This window comes from Marmota monax, unplaced genomic scaffold (genome assembly GCF_021218885.2).
Source record: "Marmota monax isolate L192 unplaced genomic scaffold, Marmota_monax_Labrador192_F-V1.1 WCK01_AAM20220418_F8-fsc00108, whole genome shotgun sequence".
NCBI classification, from domain to species: domain Eukaryota; kingdom Metazoa; phylum Chordata; class Mammalia; order Rodentia; family Sciuridae; genus Marmota; species Marmota monax.
This window is the reverse complement of record NW_026694593.1, coordinates 3,204,101-3,228,058: the sequence shown is the minus strand read 5'-3', so window position 1 is coordinate 3,228,058 and position 23,958 is coordinate 3,204,101. Positions and strand designations below refer to the sequence as shown.

Sequence of the window (23,958 nt, the reverse complement as noted above, 5' to 3'; positions counted from 1 at the left end):
TGAAGCAATTGCTGGAAGATACTCTGTTGCTCAACAGAAGCTTTGGGCTTGTGGTTTTGAGTGCAACCTGAGCAGCTCAGATTCCACCCACCCACCCTGAACTTCACATTCCTCCTCAGCTCAAAGCAAAGCCCCAGCACTGGCCACCCACCAACACCCAGGGGCCTTGCACATTTCCCAGCCCTGGGCCACTGCCCAGCCTTCAAGTTCAGCTTCACACCCTACTTCCTAAAAATAAAAAAAATTTTAAAAAAGGCTAAGAGCAAACTAGGGAAGGAGAAGGAGAGGTATTTGTTGACAATCTATTAAAACAAAAACAATAATGACAATCAAAATAATTGAAGTAAACACATAATCCTGGAAGGTGAAAAAGAGATTAGTTTAAGCTAAGGAAATCTGAATAAATGGAATTTTGCTAATATCCATAGTGGTGCATTCATATTAACAAATGTAACACACCAATGTAAAATATTAATAATAGAGGAAGCTGTATGCCAGGACGTGGAAACTGTCTGTACTATCTTCCCAATTTTTCTATAAACCTAAAACTATTCCAAACGAGTCTCTGTTTGCCAAGAAGTGAAGAGGCATTGGGCACTCAACACACCTTCAAAGCAGCCCTATTTTTTAGATGAAGAAATTTCCTAAAATGAGAATAGTTTTATTATTATAAAAAAACAATACCTGCTCATTCTTTTAAACATATACGTATATGATTTTTGGTAGATGTAGAGAATCTCATATCAGACCTTTGTCTTTATTTCCATTTTTTTTCCCTAATACAGTCAGTTCTCAATTTTCTTTTTAAAAATTCTTTCCTCAAGGCAGCCCAAGCTCCCAAAATCACTGTGGGAAGGCCCTGGGCCGGGCTCAGGAGTGGAGTAACAGCAATCAACCAGACAGTGTGGCCGCCTCCCTTTCCCCTCCAGGAAGCTCCTCTCACCCCACCTGGGCACCAGCCTATTGTTTGGTGCCCAGCCAAGGAAGCGGTAGGGGATCAAGGGTGTTGTCACAGAAAAAGCACCGCGCAAAGTCCCTGGCTGTCAGGGGCTGGCCCTGTCTTCCCCACCCAACAGGAAATCCTTGGGGTCTGGGCTGTGCAGGAAGACTGGCACTCAGGGAAGCCAAGGGAATCAAAGTTTGTGAAACTGCTGGGTACCATGCCACAAGGCAGGACATGAGTCATTAGACGGTACCAAACCCCATAGAATGCACAGCACCTGGGTTGAACCCCAGGGTAAGCCATGGGCTTTAATGGCAGTAAGGATCAATATTAACCCATCAATTAACATGCGAACACCCTAATGCCAAGGTGTCAATAGGGAAACTCAGAGACAGACAGCCCAGGGCATATGGAAACCCTCTGCACTCTCTGTTCAGGTTTTCTGCAAACCCAAAACTTACCCCACCACCACAAAATAGTTCATTGATTTTAAAAAGTACCGCCACACCTAAAATTACTGTGTACAAAAAGTAGTGGAATACAACACAAAAACCAAACTTTTTAAATAGTCAAGCTCACTTTCACTACTCCCTCTCTTAAATCAATCAAATTGCTGTGAAAAAATGATTGAAAAACTTAGAACATTTGAAAAAAATCATCAGGTAAAAGCATGATTAATTCTAATTTTTGCAATCTCAACTAGAAATAAGTAGGTACTCTAAAGTAGAAGGGAGAATTTTAAGAGAATGTCATCATGCAAGCATCTGAAAAGAGTTATCAAGGCAGCTTCGAATTTTAGAAAAATCAGAAATAAAGCTTTACATTGGTAATTGTGGGTCAAGGGCATATGGGAATTTCCAACACTACACTTGTGATTTTTCTCTAAGTGTTAACTTGTATCAAACTAAATTATGTCAAATTAAAATAATATAAAAATTAACTCAGCAATACAAAAAAAAAGTTATGACAACCAAAGGAGTCTTTTAGTTACCCAAGAAATAGGGAAGGATATGCCAGCAACTTCCAGTAGGGCAGGATGGCAGCCGCCGCCCTCCCCCACCCAGTTCAGCTGTCTTCAAGTTAACCCAGAGCCTGGCTTTGGGGAGTCACTCCATAACTACAAGTGATTTTTTCCATCACCAACACATTTCTCTAAAGCTACCATGTCCAGAGAGGAAATAAACTCCCAGGTGTTCAACGAGAGAGAAAAAGAGGGCAGAGTTACTTTAAAGGGTCTGGGACTCTGGGTCTAAAGAGATGGGCAACCTCAGATCAGTTCTAGCCTCTGAGCAGTTCCCACCTCTCGCCCGGAGGACCAAGCCTCTAGCATATGGGTCTTTGGGGGAACATTCCAGACTCTAGCAGGTGGGGATGGAGGTGAAGAGGGCCGGAGGAAGCATTGCTTCTTGTTGTTTTAACAGAATAGGTACCAACCCTGGGTTCTGGCAAACAGAATGTCACCTTCAGGTTTTGGTTTTGGTTTTTGTCTTGTCTGTGGAAGAAATGAACGAAGCCAATGAGGTAAGACAGAAGAACTCTCCCTGAGTTATTGGGGGACGCAAAGCTGGCCACTGGAGTAGAGGATCAATTTTTAAAGCAGGGCCCAGGGCTTTTCCGGAAGGGAGAGAACAATACCTCTCTGTCTTCTGTCCACTCACTTTCCTATCACACTGCCTGATCTTGGCAGTTATAAAGAGTCAGGAATTTGGACTAGGGTGACCACTCCCTGTGAAGTACATGCACCACACACTGGCTACTCTACCTCTTGCACAAGTCCAATGAGACACAACGATCCCACCAGTTTAAGCAAAGCAGCTGTATTGGGGATGGGGTACTGAGGATTGAACCCAGGGGTTCTTTACACTGAGCTACACCCCCAGTCCTTTTTTTATTTTTTATATTGGAAACAAGGTCTTACTAAGTCGCTCAGGTTGATTTTGAACATGTGGCCCTCCTGCCCCACCCTCCTGAGTTCCTGGGATTACAGGCCTGCACCACTGTACCCAGCTGCAAAGCAACATTACAGCTCACAGACTGGCAACCACGGACCACAGACGCCTAGAATTCATGGCGAGCTGGTCCCCCAAGGTTCAGGAAAACCAGCCAGGCAGGATGGAGTCTCACCTACATATACCCATGTTGCTGGAGCGCTCTTCCCTGGGTTTTATACACCAGGGGCAACTGGAATAGCTGGGTCAGCAAGGCCATATGGGAGCTTATTCTGCAGTCCACCCCGCAAGCCAGTGTCACTTTGCAAAGATAATTCATCTCATAGGCCTAACATCTCCCCAGCTCTTACTACATTCATGTGACAGTGTGACCAGTCTCAGTGCAGAAGACATCTCACTAGACCCAGGAGGACCCTACCACAACAGGACTGCCTGGATGGCCTCTTCCAGGATGCCAGCCATCTAGAGAAGAAGGTGCTGAAGAGGCCACAGAAGGATCCTTCAAATGGCTCCACTGTTTGCAACCAATTGGGGGTGGGGGACTGGTTCTGGGTCTCTCCCACGGTGTCTCTGTAAGTACAGCAGGAGGTGTTGGCAATGACTACACACCACCCTGTTCTTCCAGCACAGAATCAGAAACCGTTCAGCTACGCACCATCCTCCTCGCGCATGAGTTCAGCGAGTCTTGTTGGTCCTAAAGAGCCTAGGTGGCAGTGTTGGCCATCTCCACCAGAGTCCATGACAGGCTGGGGACCACTCTCCAGGTACGAGGACACAGACGGAGGAATGGAGTCTGTGTGGCTGGCGGGGTGTGTCTGAGTGTGAGCCTTTCCAGCTTTGAGTGTCACTTTGCGCAAATACCTAAGGATCCAAAATTGCCAAACATCAGGCCCCATCTGAGGGTGAAAGACACCCCACAAAGGAATATACGAGGGAGTGCAAGTAACCTGGTTAGAGAGTGGTCACTGTAAGAGCGTAGCACCATGGTACAAAGCCTGTGCCTGGTTTAGCCGTGAAGCGGGTGGCAGGATTAATTCGCACGACATACATGCTCTCCCACACCACTGGCAATGTTGAATCTGTCTGATTTTATATCTATGTTCTAGGCATACCACCCACACTGAGGGTCTCACTCTCCAATCGGAATTGTCAAGGGCCGTTGGGACCCCCATTGGTCTGGCGATAGGCCACACATAGGCCCTTCAAGTCTGGAGGGCAGGGCTCCAAAACTGGGAGTGGCCGATCCAGTCATGCTTCAAAGCACCTGGGAACTTCCCAAAGCTCCGGATACTGGAAGGAAGCCTCCTCCACCCCAGAAGGGAGAGGAACTTGCTGCTGGGTCAGCCCCTCAGAGCTTAGCGAGATGAAAAGGTCAATCCTCTTGCTCTACGTGCAGGAAGATTATCCTTGTCTGAAATGTTACTCACACCAGGAAAGACTCACAGCACTTCAGGCCCTAAGGTGTGTCTGAGACAGCAGAGGGGACCCAAGAGAGAGAAGTCCATCGGCACCTGCTCTGCCTACCTGTCACTCTGGACAGCAGAGGTGGGGCAGGGGGCAAAGAGAAAGAGGCTGGAGAGGCAGGCAGAGGCCAAGGCTGGTCCTGTCCACACACAAGACAGAAAACCAACTAGAAAGGGCACATTTGTGTGGCAAGAAGGCTCTCTTGCTTGTGACAGCTCCAAGGAACCTCATTCTACCTCCACCACTTGCCAGACTAGGAACTGTCAGGTTTCTTAACCTCCCCAAGTCTTTCCATAGCAAAAATGGAAACAGTAATCACTTCTCATACGCTTGTAATGGGAAATAGATGAAATCAACTGCCTTGGCATTTCGTGCTGAAAAGCAAAATTATCAACAATTTTGAGCCTACACCAAAATTTGATTTGTTCAAATTTGGCAAGGAAGATTTTTCTTTTAAAAGCTGGTTTGAATAATATTTGGGAATATACAAAGACAGTCAGAAACGGAACGCCTAAATAAGATTCTTAAGTTACATGTAAGACTTTTTAACTTTTAATGGGGTGATAGAAACCATGACAGTTTGGGGTTTAGCGTCTTGACCAGGCTGCAAACCCCTATTATCCTGTCTAGCAAATGAAAACTATCTCCTTCTTTTTCTGTGGTGAACTGCTGATCAAACATACTGTGCTGACCACAATTCTCAAGTGTCAGGTCATGATAAGTAGCAAGACCTACTTTCATCCAGACAAACTCTGACATGAGATTGAAAACACAAGCCATCACCATGTTGTCTTTCTCCAGGTTTGAAATTCTGTTTGTTGTCACACGGACATACAGCTGGAGCCCGATCGGCATTGGGAGCTTCCTCTCCCCTCTTCAGCCTGTTTCAATTTAAACGGAAATCCCTAAGTCAGGACACCAGAAAGTGGGCTGGGACCTGGCCCCAACCAAAATGGTTCGGTCCCCAAGTAGAGAATGTATGGGGAACTCTTTTCCATTGGGGTAAGCTCTTTTGCTCCACTACTGGAGACCAACTGCCCAGTCCCAGATCCTCTCCATGCCCAGGAGGCTGAGGCAGGAGAATCGTGAGTTCAAAGCCAGCCTCAGCAGAAAGCAAGGTGCTAAGCAACTCAGTGAGACCCTGTCTCTAAATAAAATACAAAATAGGCCTGGGGACGTGGTTTGGTGGTTGAGTGCCCCTGAGTTCAATCCTTGGCACACGCGCGCGCACAAACACACTAGAGCCTTAGGTGGAGAACCCGGATGGAGAAGCAAGATTTCAGACAATGTCATCCTTTCAAATCTTCGGAAATCTCCATGGCCGGATCTGCCTCAATTGGTGAGCCAAGGTCTCTTTTGTGGGCTCAAACGTTGCACGAGGTTTCCTGCCAAACTACTATTTCTCAACTTCCCACTGCCTTGTTCTTCTTTGTCAGCTGGGGGAATGGGAAACCAAATCACCTTGCTCTGGGCCACAAACCCTGTCTGACTCTGCCCAGTGGTTCCTGTAATAGGCACCATCTTGTTTGTCAGTGATAATCTCCAAACCTGCCTCCTCCATGAAGCTTCTAAAAACTGCCCCCTTTACCTCCTCTTTCTCCAAGCTCCCAGAGCCACTTGGGCCACCTTCTCTGCCCAACCATAAGCTCAGGAAACAACTATTGGTAGATTGGTGTTCTTTACAACCAGAGCCCCATCACTTAGGGTAAAACTCCACAGAGCACTGGGCCACCTCCCCATGGTTCCCCTGGATGGGCTCAGAAAAAGCAGACGCACAGGCATTCCAACCAAGGGCAAACATTATCGATAATATAAATTCTAACGAAGACTCCGTGAAACCATTAAGTCCCACGTCTTCAATTCTGTGAATATTTCAATAAAATTTACTCAGGTGCATTAAAATAATTGGAAATAATAATCTAGAGTATATACATATTACTGTATTAATATCACCATATTATAGTGTAATAATATTCTTATTGATATTATTTTAAAAAAATTTTTTTGTAGTTGTAGACGGACAGAATGCCTTTATTTTATTTGTTTATTTTTATGTGGTGCTGAGGATCAAACCCAGTGCCTCATGCATGCGAGGCAAGCACTCTACCACTGAGCTACAGCCCCAGCCCCTGGTTGATATTATGATATAATTATACAATATTTTATGTACTGTATTTAAGGTAGTTTTGATGTTCCACATCTGGGACAATGGGACAAAATGGGTTAACGGCAAGTCCAACTGTGCATTTTTAAGAGCAATCAAAGGCACTAGGATGTTACCCCCCACTTCAACCCTGACACACACACAGCCCATCACCACCGCCATCAGCGTAGGTAACTAAGAGGCAGAATCGGTGTACTCTCCCCTGCTGTATTCCCGAATTCTCTCTCCACCCACTACACCCCCTCAGTGTCCAGCAACGCCTGGGATGTGGTTTGGTGACCCTGGGACCCTTCTCATCTTTCTTGGCCTGGGCCACATTTGGGCCAGCTGCTCGCGTTTGCACTACAAGTTGGAGAAAATTATAGCAAGATCCCCGTGGTGCCTCTCAGAGCAGCAGAATCCGTGTTTCCACCTTGCGAGTGCGTTCCAGTCTCCTGGCACAGGTAGAAGCACTAGCTTGAGAGTGAGCAAAGATATTCTTCCACAAAACCAAGAAGAAAATCGTTTATCCCCTGGGCTCCCACTCACCTGGCAGGAGCCATCTTCACGTTCTGTGATTGGATTCCCACCCAGCTCTGGTCTCCTTCTTCACCTCAGCTGCCTTCCAACCCTTGTCACTAATATGCCACGGATCATAAAATGGGCTGGTAATGAAAGTCTTAGTGAATAGAGTTAACCTGCTACCTTTCCCTCTCATCTGCATTTTAATATGACTGAGTTTACTACAAACAAAAAGCCAAAGTTCCTAAATCATCTAGTTGGATCCTCTGGGGTTCGGTCCGGAATTTGTCACACCTGCCCTGGGAAACTCGGGGCAAATCTCTTCACCTTCTGGGCCTCTGCTTCCTCACCTGTCCAGGGGCAGTTCCACTCCCATCTTCCCAGTAGGCATGCTCTGAAGTTACTTTTTAAAATTTATTTTTTTAATTTATGGGTTCTTCTTAGTAATGCATGACAGTAGCATCCATTTTGACAGAATTACTCAAGCAGGGAATACACCTTATTCTGATTCTAACCCAGTATCCCTCCTCTCCCTTCCCTTTCCCGACACCTGCGCTCTTGTCTCTATTGATTCATTTACCCGTAGTTATTTTTTTTAACTAATTTCTTGTGGATGGACATGATGGTGACATTCCCTGGGGGTGTTCCTATGTGTTCCTAGGAAAGTCACGTCAGGTTCATTCCACCGCCTCCTTTTCTCCGAGGTTCTTATGAGGCAAAATGGATGTGGCTTGCACTGTGACAGGAGAATCACGCCACAGATCCTCAGCCTTGGAAGCAGGGAATGGGACTGGCATTGTGGTAGTGGTGGGGAGGGGTTGACCCTCCTGAAATCCTGGACAATTGGCCACCTCCTCTTCTCCTCTTCAGCCTGGGGCGCACCCTGCTCCTCCAAGAGCCCTCCCTCTCTCCAGCCCAGAGCTGCCTTCCTTCCTCTGGCCCAGAAAAATCACCCCAGAGGGAGGAAGGCCCTGCTGGGTTCAGGCCCTGGCTCAGCGCCTTGAGGTCCCAGTGCAGAGGACCCCAAGCCACCTCAGCCCCCGGGGCAAGGCACCTCAGCCCCCAGAGCAGGATGGTCACGAGGGGTGCCAGCAACAGGAGAGGAACTGACCCGGCTGATGACACCACATGTCCCCAGAGTCCCACCACCCACCCCAAACAGAGCACCATAGAAATACCCCACCCTTCATTCCTGAAAACCAGCAGCAAGGCCCTAGGTTTTGCCTTTCTGGGGTCTTTGGGTCCTTTTGAGAGTCTGATGGAGCCACAGAGGAATGTCCTCCTGCACACACCCTCCAAGGCCCTTCCAGAGATGCGCAGACTGGCTAAGTTAAGGACCCTGGTTTAGTGATAGGGTGACAGCTCCCCACCCTCTTCCCCATCACTGACGTCAGTGCCCCAGCCCCCAGGTGGGGACTTCAGCAAGTTTCCCAAGCCACAACTTGGAAATCCAGCTCAAGAGTTAAGCTCTGCTCAAAGGTACCCGTTCCTCTCTGGCCTTCCCTTTTAACCCACCTTGGAAAAAATCACAGATGAATGATTGGGAAATTATTTTAGATAATTCACAGATCACCAGAGAGTAAAATCCCACAGAGCAGCATTTGAATAACCTATTTCTTGAGTTGGATTTTATTAATGGAGTAGTCTATCTGCCCATTCCTGTATCATTTAATTGAGTTGGGAGGTTGGAAGTGAAAAGGGAGGAAAATCTTCCCAAAATCCCTAAAGTCAAACTACAGATGTGGGACCAGGAGTCTCTCCTCGTGCTGTTAAGGCAAGAATCTGAACAGTATCCACCAGCGGTCATAGAATCAGCCTCTCTCTCTCTCTCTCTCTCTCTCTCTCTCTCTCTCTCTCTCACACACACACACACACACACACACACACACACACTTACACAGCTATCTCGCTGGTTTCCCTAGAGCCACATCTAAGACATTTAGCTGGAAACTAAAACGTAACTGGGAGAACAGTATTAGTTTTCCTAACTCCACCCTGTTCCCCAATCACTCATTTGAGGGGAACTAATAAAATCATCATCTATTGTGTTATGGACTTTTTAAATCCTTAAGTCCCAGGACCAATGACTTGGGACCACGGAGCTAGAAGAGACTTAGAGTAACTTGGGGAGAGAGAGGGAGGAAGCCGAGGAGAGGGGAGCACTGGAGGCTTTGAGGGGTGAGGGTAGCAACAACCAGGTGTCTTCTTCCTTCACCCCCAGGAAGTTCATCCCACGAGAGAAAAGCGAGAGACCAAGAGAGGACTGAGGTACGGTGACTTTATTATCCTGCAGGTACATACACAAGGGCTCATCCCCAGGGCGGGACAGCTCTGCTACTCCTTGTGTGACTCTTTATGGGCTGCCAAGCCCACCTTGATCACCAATACGAGATACTCCTCAAAGTTAACAGCATTATCTGCATTGACGTCCAACTCCTTGAACCAGGTATCTGCATCCTTATTCTGTGAGGATCAAAGGGGGAGAAGCCAGAGTATAAATTTCTCAGAGAAAGCTAAAGCATGGCTGTCTACAGAGGGCAGCGAGGAAGACCAGTGACCCCCGGGGGCTTCCTCAGAGCCAGGCAGAGACCCCCAACCATATGCAGCCCCTCCTCACCTTCGTGTAATGAGGACACTCTTTAGTTAGCAGTTTTCTCAGGTCGTCCCTGTAGATGGCATGGTAATTCCCCTTCTCCAGGGAGTACTTGTGGAAGACATCAATTAAGGAGTCCAAGGCCTTCTCCAGATCAGTTGGCATGATGTCCAAGGAACTGCTCACCTGAAGGAAGGAGCCACATGGGGAATCCTGACCTGGAGATGGGGCACTTGCCCATGGAAGAGTGAAGACCAGAGGGACACTCAAAGGGCTCCATCCCCAAGTAATGGCTTGACCTGGTCTCCACCATCCAAATTATTAAACCAGGAGATGACCGTGGCTTTGATGGGAAAGGGTGGGATGTGGGTATGGGAGGGACACTCATTCTCTCTCTCTCTCTCTCTCTCTCTCTCTCCCCCCCCCTTCCCTTCCTCCCTATGGCACCACCCTCTGTCAAAGAAGTCCTTGCTCAGGAAATGAACGTGCCCTCGCCCGCTGGCAGAGCAGCAGACTCCACTTATCCTTGGCGCTCTTCTCCAAGAGCACCAGGTCTTTGCTGAGATCTCCCTGAGCTTCCCCCTCCTGTCTCACAGAAAGCTCCTTCCTCAAGGGAGGCCTCCAGTGCAGGCCACCCCAGGCAGCACCACTCACCAGACGTCCCTGAAGCTGGCTTGACAAAGGATCTCCAGCGATGAGTATCCACTCCCTTTTATAGCGGGGAGGCTGGGCCATTCAGAGAGGCAGCTCTCCTGCAGAGTTGCTCCAGCCTCCGGTTTCCCAACCAGGTGGGTGTGGCAATCACTGGGCACAGCCAGAATTTCTGAGGGGTGGGGAGGTGGGGGAAGCGGGGAGGGAAGGCTTGCAGGGCAGCAGGCCCAGGGTGAGAAACCAGGGGGAGGCCATAGCAAGGTCCTTTCCTGGGTCCCAGGAGCCCCCTGCCTTGCTGCAGCCACAGCCTCACTCCTAAGCCCTCGCCACTGCTGCTGTTGCTGATGCCGCCTGTCAGCCAGTCTGCGCATCTCTGGAAGGGCCTTGGAGGGTGTGTGCAGGAGGACATTCCTCTGTGGCTCCATCAGACTCTCAAAAGGGCCCAAAGACCCCAGAAAGGCAAAACCTAGGGCCTTGCTGCTGGTTTTCAGGAATGAAGGGTGGGGTATTTCTATGGTGCTGTGTTTGGGGTGGGTGGTGGGACTCTGGGGACATGTGGTGTCATCAGCCGGGTCAGTTCCTCTCCTGTTGCTGGCACCCCTCGTGACCATCCTGCTCTGGGGGCTGAGGTGCCTTGCCCCGGGGGCTGAGGTGGCTTGGGGTCCTCTGCACTGGGACCTCAAGGCGCTGAGCCAGGGCCTGAACCCAGCAGGGCCTTCCTCCCTCTCTGGGGTGATTTTTCTGGGCCAGAGGAAGGAAGGCAGCTCTGGGCTGGAGAGAGGGACGCCTCTTTGGAGGAGCAGGGTGCGCCCCAGGCTGAAGAGGAGAAGAGGAGGTGGCCAATTGTCCAGGATTTCAGGAGGGTCAACCCCTCCCCACCACTACCACAATGCCAGTCCCATTCCCTGCTTCCAAGGCTGAGGATCTGTGGCGTGATTCTCCTGTCACAGTGCAAGCCACATCCATTTTGCCTCATAAGAACCTCGGAGAAAAGGAGGCCGTGGAATGAACCTGACGTGACTTTCCTAGGAACACATAGGAACACCCCCAGGGAATGTCACCATCATGTCCATCCACAAGAAATTAGTTAAAAAAAACAAAACAACCACGGGTAAATGGATCAACAGAGGGAAGGGGGCAGGTGTGGGGAAAGGGAAGGGAGAGGAGAGGTACTGGGTCAGAATCAGAATAAGGTGTATTCCCTGCTTGAGTGATTATGTCAAAACGGATGCTACTGTCATGCATTACTAAGGAAAACCCATAGATTAAAAAAAAGAAGAAGATTTTTAAAAACTTCAGAGCATGCCTACTAGGAAGATGGACAGGTGAGGAAGAGGAGGACCTTTAGAAAGGTGAAGGGGTTTTCCCTGAGTTTCCCAGGACAGGTGTGACAAATTCCGCACCGAACCCCGGAGGATCCAGTTCTAGAACTTGTTCTGATGGGACCATGACTGACAGGGAAAATTCCTCTTTCCTCACCTCCTTTAATCATCAAATATTGACCAGGCTTCCCCGGGCCCCGGGCCGTCAGCGCCACCTAGGGGAGGGAGACGGTATTAGTCTCTCCTTGGGATCTCCACAGCCCTCTGGGCTTTATTAGGCCACTTGTTGTGTAACAGTGTGACCTTGGACCGCTTACTTACCTGCTCTGTGCCTCAGTTAAAGCGATTCATGAATAGAGATGCAAAATGGAGTAAGCCTTCCACCCACAGAAGGAGAGAAAATATTTGTAAAACATGTATCCAGTAAAAGGTTAATATCCAGAAGATAATAAAACTCTTGACAACTCAGCAACAACAGAAAAAAACAACCCCATTTAAAAAAAAAAAAATGGGCTAAGGGTTTAAATAGATATTTCTACAAAAAGTGTTCACATGGCCGACAAGCACATGAACAGTATGCTCAGAATCACTCATCAGTAGGAAAATGCAAATCAAAACCAGAACAGAAGGAGGAGCTGGGGTTACAGCTCAGCGGTAGGAGAGCTCGCCTCACACACGTGAGGCACTGGGTTTGATTCTCAGCACCACATAAAAATAAATAAAATAATATTAAAGATATTGTGTCCATCTTAAAAAAATAAAATAACAGAACGAGATACTACCTCATACCTGTTAAGAGGGCTACTATCATGAAAAAAACATCTGAGAAGGTGGCCCATGACTCCAAGCTACTCAGAAGGTTTGTGGCAGGAGGATCACAGGTTCAAAACCAGCCTGGGCAACTTAGTGAGAGAGATCCTGTCTCAAAAATAAAAAATAAAAAGGACTTGGAAGTATATTTCAGTGGGTTCAATTCTCAGTACCACCAAAAGAAAAAGGAAAAGAAAAAAAAAAAGTAACAACGGTTGGCAAAGACCTAGAGAGATCGGAAGACTTGTGTGCTGTGGATGAGGATGTAAAATGGTTTGGCGGCTCTGAAGAAAATGGTATGGTGGCTTCTCAAAAAAAAAATAAATAAATAAACATAATTATCACATGATCCTGCAATTCCACTTCCAGGTACATACCAGAAAAAATAAAAGTAAGGTCTTGAAAAGGTATTTGTACACCCACGCTCATACAACATAATTCACAAGAGCCAAGAGGGGAGAAACACAAGAGGACGTTAACAGGTAAATGGATAAACAAATACATATATACAATGGAATATTATTCAGACTTTAAAAAGGAAAGAAATCTTGACATTTGATACCATATGGATGAACCTTGAGGATATTATGCTAAGTGAAATAAGCCTATCACAAAAAGACGAATGCCGTATGACTCCGCTTATATGACATCATTAGAGGAGTCGGATCCATAGAGACAGAAAGTACAAGGGCCAATGCTAGAGACTGGGAGGAGGGCAAATAGAGGGTTGCTGCTCGATGGGTCCAGAGTTTCAATTTTGCAAGATGAAAAGAGTTTGGAGATACATTGTTCAACAATGTGAGTGTACTTTTAATACCACTGAAAGGTACACTTAAAAACGGTGGAGATGATAAATGTAATGTTATATATATTGTGCCACAATAATTTTTTAAATTGTTTTAAAATGCTTCCATCTACAAAAAGAATTATACCTTGTGAGAATTAATAATAGATCCAAAAAACTTATGACTTATACACTTTTCTTGGCACATTTTGACCCATCATCCCACATGTCATATTTGCCCAATCTTCTATTTATAAGGCCACATATATATGTATATTACTATGTTGTCCCAATGTCCCTTTTATAGATTTATAAACCAATCTATATTTTCATTTCCTCCTCCTCCTCCTCCTCCTCCTCCTCCTCCTCCTCCTCCTCCTCCCTTTATTTGGTAATGGATGCTCTGAGCCACTGAGCCACATCCCCAGCCCTTTTTATTTTGAGACAGGTCTCACTAAGTTGCCCAAGCTGGCCTCAAACTTGTGATCCTCTTGCCTTAGCCTCCAGTGTCACTGGGATTATAAACATGTGCCACCATACACGGACAGATTTTTTTGTTTTTGTTTTTGGAGGAGGGTGGCACCAGGGATTGAACCCAAGGAGGCTTTGCCACTGAGCCACATCACCAGCCCTTTTTTATATTTTATTTAGAAACGGGGTCTCACTGAGTTGCTTAGGATCTCACTAAGTTGCTAAGGCTGGCTTTGAACCTGCAATTCTGCCTCAGCCTCCCGAGCCGCTGGGATTACAGGCATGTGCCACTGTGCCTGGCCAGACTTTTGTTCTTAATGATCATAAAAGATGTATAAGCTCTAGTTCATGGTGTACAACCTATTTTTAATGCACCTGTGTCAATTTCCCTGAAATATTTGCAGAGTTGAAAATTTGGGACTTATTACTATGCATCATATTTTAATAAAAGGTTTAACACACACACACACACACACACACACACACACACTATGTTTGGTGCTGTGAGCCCTCCAGAGCCAGACTGTGCATCTTTGCCCTTGACCCCAGGACCCAGCACAATGCCTAGCACACCCAAACAAATAATCGCAAAATCACAGCTGACATTTGCTGAGTCTGTGTCCTATGTCGGGAATCATCATAAGTGCTTCATTTGCATCAGTTCATCTAACTCTCACAATAATCCTATGAGTTACATACTTTGCAATTTCTATTGTACACACAAGGAAACCGAGGTCCACGGAGAGAACAATGAGATTCAGGATACGATGTGACACTGCCTGGAAGTCTTCTTCATCCTCGTGACATCCTTCTCATCCTTCCCAGCCCAGCTCTGAGGCCACCTGATCCGCGCACAGCCCCCATATACGCAGGTTAGTTCTTCTCTCCTCTGTGCCGCCCAAGCCCCTCCCCGTCACGACATCAGCCCTGACTTTCTAGGATTCACCTGTTTGTGGTCTCCCTTTTCTTTGGCACTGGGAAACCCTCTAGAAGAGAACCTACACTTATTTCCACACCTCTAGGTAATAAATGAATACAAAATTGAATTTTAGTGTTTTCTTTACCCAATGCAAAAATTCCCTTCGTTACACTTAGCCATTTGGGGAAGAAGGCAGAGCGTATGAATCCATCAGCCAAATGCACTCTGACTTTCTGACAAGAGGTGAATCAGCCTCTAGGTCAGACTACAGTGCCCCTTCTGCCATATACCAGGACAAGTTTTCAACCAGTGGTCAGCCCTTAAATTGTATATAGTATTCGTCAGGGACAATCCTATATGACCTGCCATACACTACCTTATCCCAAAGTGTCACATATTTTCAAAATGTGTTTACATCCACTGACTCACTTGATGTCCCCAGCAACCTTATAAAGTGGGTGTCACTGGTATCATTATCCCTGTGTGACAGATGGAGAAACTGAGGCATGGGGTGTGGCTTGAGGTCCTCCTCCAGGTCTGGCTCAGGAGACTAAAGGCAGTCATGAGTGGGGGCTGCCTTATGGCATCCTGTGCAGGCTGGCCCGGGACACCATGAACGGTCACCCACAGAGCCCTCTGATAGGTAGACGTGGGGGCTGCAGAGAGAGGAGGAGGCTGAGCTGAGCTGGCAGGAGATGGGTGCCAAGAATTGGGCAAACGTGTTGGGGGAAAGGCAGAACCTGCAATCAGCCTGAGGGACATGGGGTAACCTAGCGGAGCGGAACCTGGCCATGTTTACAGGAAAGGCCCAGTCCCCAGTATGTGTCCCAACAGACTGACTCAGCCCATCCCCAGGCTGAGGAAGTGAGGACAGAGCAGGCAGAAGTGGTGGAGAAATCCCCAGAAAGGGGGTGAAGGGAGGCCCAAAGGACCCAACCCGGTGCCCTTGTTAAGTCCTCAGAGCCCCGAGAGCCCCCACAGAGCTCAGGTGAGACGGGCAGCAACGTCCTCTGCCCTGGACGTTGAGGGTCTGAATACTCTGTCTCCATAACAGGACCAGGACTTGACCAAGGGGCCTGCCTGCGGGAGGGGGAATCGTGGGTCCCCAGCCAGCAGACCCCTCCCTGTTGACACATGCTGAGCCAGCCCTGCGCTGACTCAGGGTCAAGTTCATGGTCAGGTCTGGGGATACAGAGAGTGAAACACAACTACAGTGAACAGAGCATGCCCCTTGAGCAGGAGGGTCACAAGTTCAAAGCCAGCCTGGGCAACTTAGCAAGACCCGGTCTCAAAATAAAAAGGGCTGGGGGTGAGGTTCCGAGGTAGATTGTCCCTAGCTCAATCCTCAGTACCGAAAAAGTGCCCCTGGATAGGGAGAGACCCAGAGGGAAATGGGGTACAAAAGGCTTCCCAGAGGTGAGCATGCGATGGTGGCCCGTCATTCTTTCTAAATCCATCCTTTTGATCACAATAAGCTCAGGCCATGAGTTCCCAGACCCATCCTCAGAAAAGGAAGCCCACCAAGGTGGTCTCCGACGGGGCCTGAAGGCAGATGAGACCCTCCCCGAGGAATTCTGCCTCCAATTCCCGGGCTCCAGGGGAGAGCGAGACAGAAACAACCCAGATGGGGCAGGGGCAGGTCTCAGTTGGGAGGGGTCAGGGACCACAAGAGGGCTTGGACCATCGAGTCACGAGTAACTCAGAGACAGGACACCACATCCGTCATCAGGTTATATTGGTAAAAACCAGACCTGACCTTTCCTCCTCCAGGAAGTCTTCTCTGCTTGACAGTCTCAGGTCCACGCATTGCCCTTCCTATGACAGGAGTCTGCCTTCTGCCGGACTTGACTGTCCTCTTTAACCCGTCTCCACCTCTGACTCAGCAGGAACAAAGCCTAAGGCACAATCCTCCCTGGAACAACGGCTCCCCACCCCGACACCAAATGCCAGCGCCACTTCCAGCACGAGTTCCCCTCTGTCACCCACGCCTGAAACATCAGCCTCGTTCTGGACCCCCCTTCCTCAGTTTGTCACCCAGGTGTGAGGCTTCGATGTCCCCACTTCCCCTGTGTCTACGCCCTCCCTTGTTTCCCTGCCTACAGCCACTGACCTCCTCCTCATTGGCCTGGGCCCAGGCTGTGCAGGAGCCTCCCGATGGCTCCCCAGCCTCTCCCCTGTCTGACCTATCCCCCGGGGTCCCCAGGTAGCCTCTGGGGGAGTGTTGATCACCTCCACCTTAAACAGCCCCTCGGGGGTCCATTACCCAGGTACAGTCCCACCCCAGAAACGGGCCTTCCAGGACTGCTGGGGTCTTGTGCTGGACCTGGGGTGCAGCTCAGCGCAGAACTCTCGCCTAGCACACACAGCCAGGCCCTGCATTCAGTCCCCCAGTACGAGAGAGAGAGAGAGAGAGAGAGAGAGAGAGAGAGAGAGAGAGAGAGGCTTCTCAGACCCACCTATTCAAACACAACTGGGTTTATTCCCCTTGGAGATTCATTCCCAGGCCCACTTTCTGTTGTCCTGGGCAACCACAGGTGTCTCCGCTGCCGTTCCCCTTAAAATGTGCTCCTCTCCCCACCCTGGTCCCTCCCCAAGCCCTTTATATACAGGGTCATTGAAGCTCTCATTCTGAGCAGGGACACCTTCAAAAACAATGTCCAGTGTACTTCTGCCCACGTGGCTCTCCTTCTGCCCCTCTGTCCAGGGAGACAGTCATCAGGAACATGACTGGGGAGGCACGGCTTCCTATTAGAGGGTCAACTGCCCAAAGGAAGAGCCTCCTTCTCACAGTCTGAGAGCCGAGGGCCGGGTGTGTCCCCACTTAAACAAGAACACGTGGGCTCCGGGGCTGTGCCTCCTCCATCAGACAGGGGCCTCTTGAAGGCAGAAGTTGAATCTCCCATCCATGAATGGTACCCAGAACCAAGAAGAGACTAATACCCCAAATGAGTGTGAGGCTGCACAAGAGTGAGCTGCACACACAGCAGAGTTCTCTGCCGGGCCCCGTAGCCAGGTCACGCTCCTCCTGGAAGCAGGCTCCAGCGGCCCTAGTAGAGGCTCTGCTGGGCACAGTGGCGGGCACACAGCTGCCGGTGGTACCGCAGGTGGTAATCCTTCGCCAGCTGGCCCAGGATGTACAGGAACTCTTCAAAGCAGACCTGGTTGTCCTTGTTCTTGTCTGCTGCCCGGAACAACTCCGCGATGTAGCGCGGCTCCTTCCGACCCTGAAGAGGGGCAAGAGGGTCAACCACCCTCCAAGCATGCAGCCCTCTCACCAGGCCTCAGCCACCTGCAGGGTAACAGCAGAGCGCCCTGCCCACAAGGGCCTTGCAGGAAACGCTGACTAGGACATCGCATGCTGCATCCCTGACCTGAGGACTGAGGTTTGATAGAGGAGGGGACAACGGGAGGAAAGTCAGTGGCCTCAGCCCAGCAAGGAGACGGGTCAGGCCGGGTGGGCGCGGCGAGGCAGTGGGTAGTGGCAGGGGAAGCAGATTTCAGTAAGATTTGGCCGGTGGGCGTGGCACCCCCACACCCTGGGGGGCGTTTGGGAAGCACTCAGGGGAGGGGGCTGTGGCCTGTGGGCAGCCGTGGGGCTGTGGGCAGGCCTTCATCCCTGCAGGCAGATCCATGGCCTCTCTCCCACCACCATCTTCCGCTCCTATAACCCCATCACCACCACTAAGCTGGGCGCCAGAGAACGGCTGGAGGCTTCCTGCCCTGAGCAGGCTCTCCCCGCTTCCCTCACCTGTGCCACAGGTGTCTGTCCTCTAGGGCCCTGTACCTAAGTGGGACTGTGAGCCCCATGCATGGAGGGCCTGGGGGGTCCAGGCACAGCCCCAAAGAGTTTTCCCTGGAAAGGAAAAGGTGTCCTAGAAATAAGACTAGTCACCCCAGCTCCCCTACCCATGCTCAGGGGTACACTCCAGGTGACAGAGGGCAAGACTGTCTCCTCTGCTCTTTCCCAGTTAGGAGCAGGGATGGGACATGACAGTGACCTTGAGTCAGTGGTTCAATCTCACATCTCTGGAGATGACTGTTCAGAAACCCTAGGGGATAGGGCAGAGGGCGGAGGGTAGCACCCACAAAAATCCTTGTGGGCCTTACAGTCCCCAAGGTTCCCCTGGGGTGGGCGGGGCTCGTCCACATCTGCGACACTCAGGGGGCAGGAGGTGGGAGGGAAAGTTAATTCTCCTACCCCTGCCTGTCCTAGGGTGGCCCCCACAGCCTGATCTCTGCTCCCCCAGGCCCAGGGGACAGAGTGGCAGGGGAAAGAGCTGAGCTCAAAGGGCTGGAGAAGGGGTCCAGGGCTGGGGGCAGTCGCTGACAGATGGGCCTGCCAACAGAGGGAAGAATTGAGGACCTGTGCTCAGCAGACAAGATGGACAGAGGGACAAACAGTCTGGGGGTGAGGTCTGAGGGCCTTGGACTGGAGTGAGGCAGGCAGGGGAGGGAAGGGTGGGAAGTGAATCTGGGCAGACCCTGCTCTCCTTCACTTCCCTCCGCAAGTTGGAGATTCTCCTGGAAGTCAGCTCCTTCCCAACGCCCTCACCACTCACTTCCAACACTCCCCTCCAACCCCAGAGCCAACCCCATATCCATCCCCTCCTCATCCCCACCTTATCCCAGACCCCACACACCAAGGTCTCCATGAAGCGGGGCACGTTGTCCGTGAGCAGGGCCCTCAGCTCCTCCAGGGTCAGGGTCTCCACGTCCCCTTCGCGGGCTGCATACTGGTGGTAGCAGTGGATGATTTGGAAAAGGGATTCCTCCACTGGTGTGTCCGGCATGACTGCTGGGCTCCAACCTGGGACAGGGGGCAGATCTGGGGCTGCAGGGGAGAGCAGCTGGGCACAGCGGAGAATCTGGTCTGGGGCAGTCCACAGCAGGACGCATGCTTCTTCCAGAACCTTCTGCCTTCCTCCTCCTGCCCACGTTCCAGCACCTGGTCTCAGGTGTCCTCCCTGCAGTCCCCCTGGCCCCTCGCAAACCGACTCAAAGTCACTAACCTGCAAGAAGCTTTCCAGCAAAGTCTCAGGATATAACTGTGTCCCTTCACTTGGACGGAGGAGGACAGGCGTCCTGGGTGCAGGAACTGTGTCCTCCTCCCCTCCAGACCACCTGGGTTTAAGAGTTACCTGCCGTCAAAGGAGGAGGGGGAACTGAAGACCCTCTGAAACAAAACAGCGTTTATGTTGTTTACGATGGAAATTTAAAATCCTTGAAAAGGCAGTATCCGTGTCCCTGCCAAGAATAATTATGTTCCACAAGCAGAAAATTCGAATACCCAGATGCTCGGGGACCCAGCCTGTTCCTGCTGTTTTCTTTCTCACTTAAGTGTACAGACAGCACGGGAACCGACACCTTTGCCTGCCATCCCCTTGCCGTGTGGACCTCTCCAGGACCTGCCATGCCAGCAGCTCTCCAATCCCATGGCCCCCCACCACCTCTGTGCAGTGCCCACCTGGCACTTTGAGGCTGTCACCTGCTGCACCCCACTTTCTACAGAGATGGAGATGAGATCCAGTTTGGGGGAGCCAGCTGTCCTCCCTGAATCCTGTGCAGGTGGGAATCGTGACCACATTCCTATACCTTGTCTCGGGCGCTGCTTCTACCCTTATGGGGCCGGCCAGGCGACAAAGCACCGTCTACACATTACCCCATTTAATCCTCACAGTGACCTTAGAAGGTAGGTACCATGACCCCTATTTTCCTGGCGGGGGTAGGGAGATGAAACCCAAAGAGGTCAAGAAGTTTCTCAAGATCACACAACGGATCCACCTGGAGTCGGATTCAAACCCATGTCCTTGGGAACAAGCCCAAACACCTGCTTTTGGCTTAGGGCCCCACAGTTATGCTGTTAGGACACCCATCTACACCGTGCATATTCTCCAAAACAGGTGGGCCGCCCTCCTGTGCTCTCAGAACCTGCTCACACCAGCCCAGCCCAGCCTGCCCCTGGGGTTCTCTTGGAAGAGATGCTGACCTGTTGCCGTTGGATTCCCAGAACAGCCTGTGTTGATCCCGGAGATTCCCGAGCTCAGGCAGGAGGCAGTTGTGTGAGCAGGGGACCCCCCACCAGGCCCCACATCCCGCGCATCCCTGGTGCCTCCTATTATGCCAGTGTGTGCTTCTCCCCGGTCCTCAACAGCAGGATGGAGCCTCAGCAGCATTCCTGACGTGACGTCACAACCCTTATTGCTAAGATGAACTCATCCAGTTTCAGGGACCCACCTGCCCCTGAAGCAGGATCTGTGGTATCTAAGAATCACCAAGGTCTCATTATCTATCTCCTGCCTCAGAGCTCATCCTCCCGGTGCCAGGGCTTAGGTGGGGTCGGGCACACACTTAGACACACTGTTGTCAGATGTCCTCCTGCAATTAGTGACCTCCAAACTCCACAGCCAGGGCACACTCATTTATTCATTCATTCAACACATATTTCAGAGTACCTACAGTGTGCCAGTCCCTCTGCTAGGCATTATAAATCAGACACGGGTCAGCCCACAGGGTGGTGATGAGTGAAGGGACAATCATGCACTGTCACGATGCACTCAGTGACATGAGCAGGGAGACCCAGCCGCCTGGCAAGGCGCGCCTTCTGCCTGCGGAGTTGAAAGACTTCCTTAGAGAGGTGGTATTTGAGTCGGGACTTGAGAAGAAGTGGTGGGTTGCAATGAGAAGTGGAGGCCCAGGGGCTTCCTGCAGAGAAACCAGTGTGGGCTAAGGCTTGGAGGTCTGAAAGAGCCAGGCCTGCTCAGGGGACAGAGCCGGGCACCCACAAGCAGTAAGAATACACGAGGCTGGAGCAGCACATGAACCAGAGGCGAAGGGCCCTAGACTCCGAGAGAGAGCTGCAACTCTGAGCTGTGCGTGGAGAGAGGCTAAGAGGGCTTTTCCTTCATTTGTTCTCTCCAGGTACAAACGACAGTGGACGGTATTGTGACATATTACACATGACGAGTGTGACTTCCCGTTCCGGTGGGTGAACATGATGTGGAGGTGCACTGGTCGCTTATTCATAGGTGAACACAGAAACTCATGTCCAGTTCTTCCTACTGTCTTTCCTATTCCCATCCCCCCTCCCTTCCCTGCCTTCCCCTTGGTCTAATCCAAAGCACTTCCATTCTTCCCTCCCCTCCCCCTTATTGTGCCTTACAGAGAACATTCCGCCTTTGGTTTATTGAGATTGGCCCATTTCACTAGCATGATAGACTCCGGTTCCATCCATTTATCAGCAAATGCCATAATCTCATTTTTCTTTATGAAGAGAGGGGTTTAATGAGTTGTGGGTGGTGGGTGATGAGTGGTGGGTGGGTGGACCAGCTTTGTCCCTGAGGAGATAACCGACTGCAATGTGGAAGTGGCTCTACTCTGAGTGGGGCAAGGCCCAGAGGCTTGGCCTCCACCCAGATGCCACCGGGGCCTTTGAGTGACAGGTGAGCTCCCCTCCCCATCTCACCCGAGCCCAAGCCTTCTCTCAGCGCCCCCCCTCCACCTACCCCCAACCCCAAACACAGCTCCCTGGGAGGCCCACACAGGCTGATGCGTGAATCCCCCAGAAGAGGGCGCCAAAGTATAAGCAGCTGAACCAGGGGCTGTTCCCCCGGGCATCCTGAAGGCTGGGAGACCACCAAGGCTGGAGGTGCATGCGCCAGGTCTGGGGTTCGTCCCTAGCACCAGAATCATCATGATTATAGGCCAATACTTAAGCCAATACCTTTTCCACTTTGACCTATAACAATTTCCTCAACAAACAAGTGGTTCATTCTCTCTCTCTCTCTCTCCCCTTGCTAGAAATTGAACCCAGAGGTGCTCTGCCACAGAGAGATATCCCCAGCCCTTTCTTTTTCCTTTTTCTTTTTTTTTAAATTTGAGTCAAGATCTCAAACTTGTGATCTTCCTACCTCAACCTCTCAAGTAGCTGAGATCCCAGGCATATGACAGCATATCTGGCTTACACTTTTGTAATTTCTGAACTAAAAATGTGACTCAGATTTCTAAAAAAGTAAAACAATTTGGCCATACCTAACTAGAGGCCCAGAGAATTTTTTATTGAATACCTTCAACTCAGCCCTCCTTTCCCTGGGAATTTATCCCAAGCACTTCATTAACCAGGTTTTGAAAGCAATAATCAAGGAAAACATTCACCACTGAAGTATGTACAATCAAGAAACAAAAATAAAATTAAAACCTGGCAGTCAGGTAATTAACAGCTTTAGGAGACCAGTGTGACTCATCCTTGGACAATTGCTGGATAATAACTGGTCTCGCAAAACAAATCCCATTTTTAACCCATGGCTTTCTAGGGAGTCAGACCCTACTCCTCTTACCCCTCCTGCCTGATTTTTTTTTAATCCTCTTTTGGGGCTGGGGCTGGGGCTGGGGCTGGGGCTGGGGCTGGGGCTCAGTGGCAGAGTGCTTGCCTGGCATGTGTGAGGCACTGGGTTCCATCCTCAGCACCGTGTATAAATAAACACCCTGCCCAACATTTACTGAACAACAACAACAACAATAGATCATCCTCTTCTTATTGGTGTTATAATTGTATACAGTAGTGGGCTTCATTGAGACATATTCGTACATGAACAAAATTTGGTCAGTTTCATCACTAGTTCCTTCCCCTTCTCCCTCCCCTCATTCCCTTCCTCCCTCTGCTGGTCCCCCTGGCTGTCCCCGCTTTGTCTCTCTACCTTACACATGGGAGAGGAAACATATGACCCTGTGGAGTCAGCCTTATGTCACTTAATGTAAGGTTATCAAGGTCCATCCGTTTTCCTGCAAATGACACAACTTCTTTTTTATGGCTCAGTAAAACTCCATGGTATGTGTACCCCACATTTTCTTTTTTTTTTAATTTTAATTTTTTTTAATAATGCAGACACAACATCTTTGTATGTGGTGCTGAGGATCGAACCTGGGCCGCACACATGCCAGGTGAGTGCGCTACCGCTTGAGCCACATCCCCAGCCCCCCCACATTTTCTTTATCTACTCACTTGCTGACAGACACCTAGGCTGGTTTGGCTATTGTGAGTTGTGCTGCTATAAACATGGGTGTGCATGGACCCACTACATTATGATGACTTTAATTCTTTTGTATAAATACTGAGGAGTGGTAGACCTGGGTCACATGGTGGTTCCACGCCTAGTCTTTTGAAGAGCCTCCATGCTGATTACCATAGTAGTTGTACTATGTACAGTCTCACCAACAGTTCCACCTGCCCTACGTGGCATGCCAGTACACAGGGACAATTCCTTCACAGCCCTGCTGTAACTACCCCCTTCATGTTGTGTTCTAGACATCTTCTCACTCGCTTAACCAAGGCTAGCCTGAATTTCAATGGCCATATAATAATCATTGGCATGTGTCAAAAGGTCTTATTGA

General features: G+C 49.9%; 2 protein-coding genes across 3 annotated transcripts; both read right to left on the bottom strand.

The window, feature by feature from the left end:
* Window positions 1-9,285: 9,285 nt before the first annotated feature.
* S100a8 (S100 calcium binding protein A8) lies at window positions 9,286-10,362 on the bottom strand. The gene is made up of 3 exons (XM_046421926.1): window positions 10,269-10,362; window positions 9,639-9,800; window positions 9,286-9,484 (listed from the first exon to the last, which is right to left on the bottom strand). The coding sequence occupies exons 1-3, from the start codon at window positions 10,347-10,349 to the stop codon at window positions 9,356-9,358; spliced, it is 372 nt and encodes a 123-aa protein (XP_046277882.1). The 5' UTR covers window positions 10,350-10,362; the 3' UTR covers window positions 9,286-9,355.
* Window positions 10,363-17,108: 6,746 nt separating this feature from the next.
* LOC124077358 (protein S100-A15A-like) lies at window positions 17,109-20,781 on the bottom strand. Of its 2 annotated transcripts, XM_058571855.1 has the most exons (4): window positions 20,558-20,781; window positions 19,581-19,744; window positions 19,212-19,378; window positions 17,109-17,795 (listed from the first exon to the last, which is right to left on the bottom strand). In XM_058571855.1, exons 3-4 carry the CDS (start codon window positions 19,359-19,361, stop codon window positions 17,619-17,621), a joined length of 327 nt encoding a protein of 108 aa, XP_058427838.1. In that variant the 5' UTR covers window positions 19,362-19,378; window positions 19,581-19,744; window positions 20,558-20,781; the 3' UTR covers window positions 17,109-17,618. The 2 variants fall into 2 exon arrangements, with proteins under 2 accessions (XP_058427838.1, XP_046277645.1); XM_046421689.2 differs by lacking the exons at window positions 19,581-19,744; window positions 20,558-20,781 and having other exon boundaries at window positions 19,212-19,569.
* Between the last annotated feature and the right edge of the window lie 3,177 nt (window positions 20,782-23,958).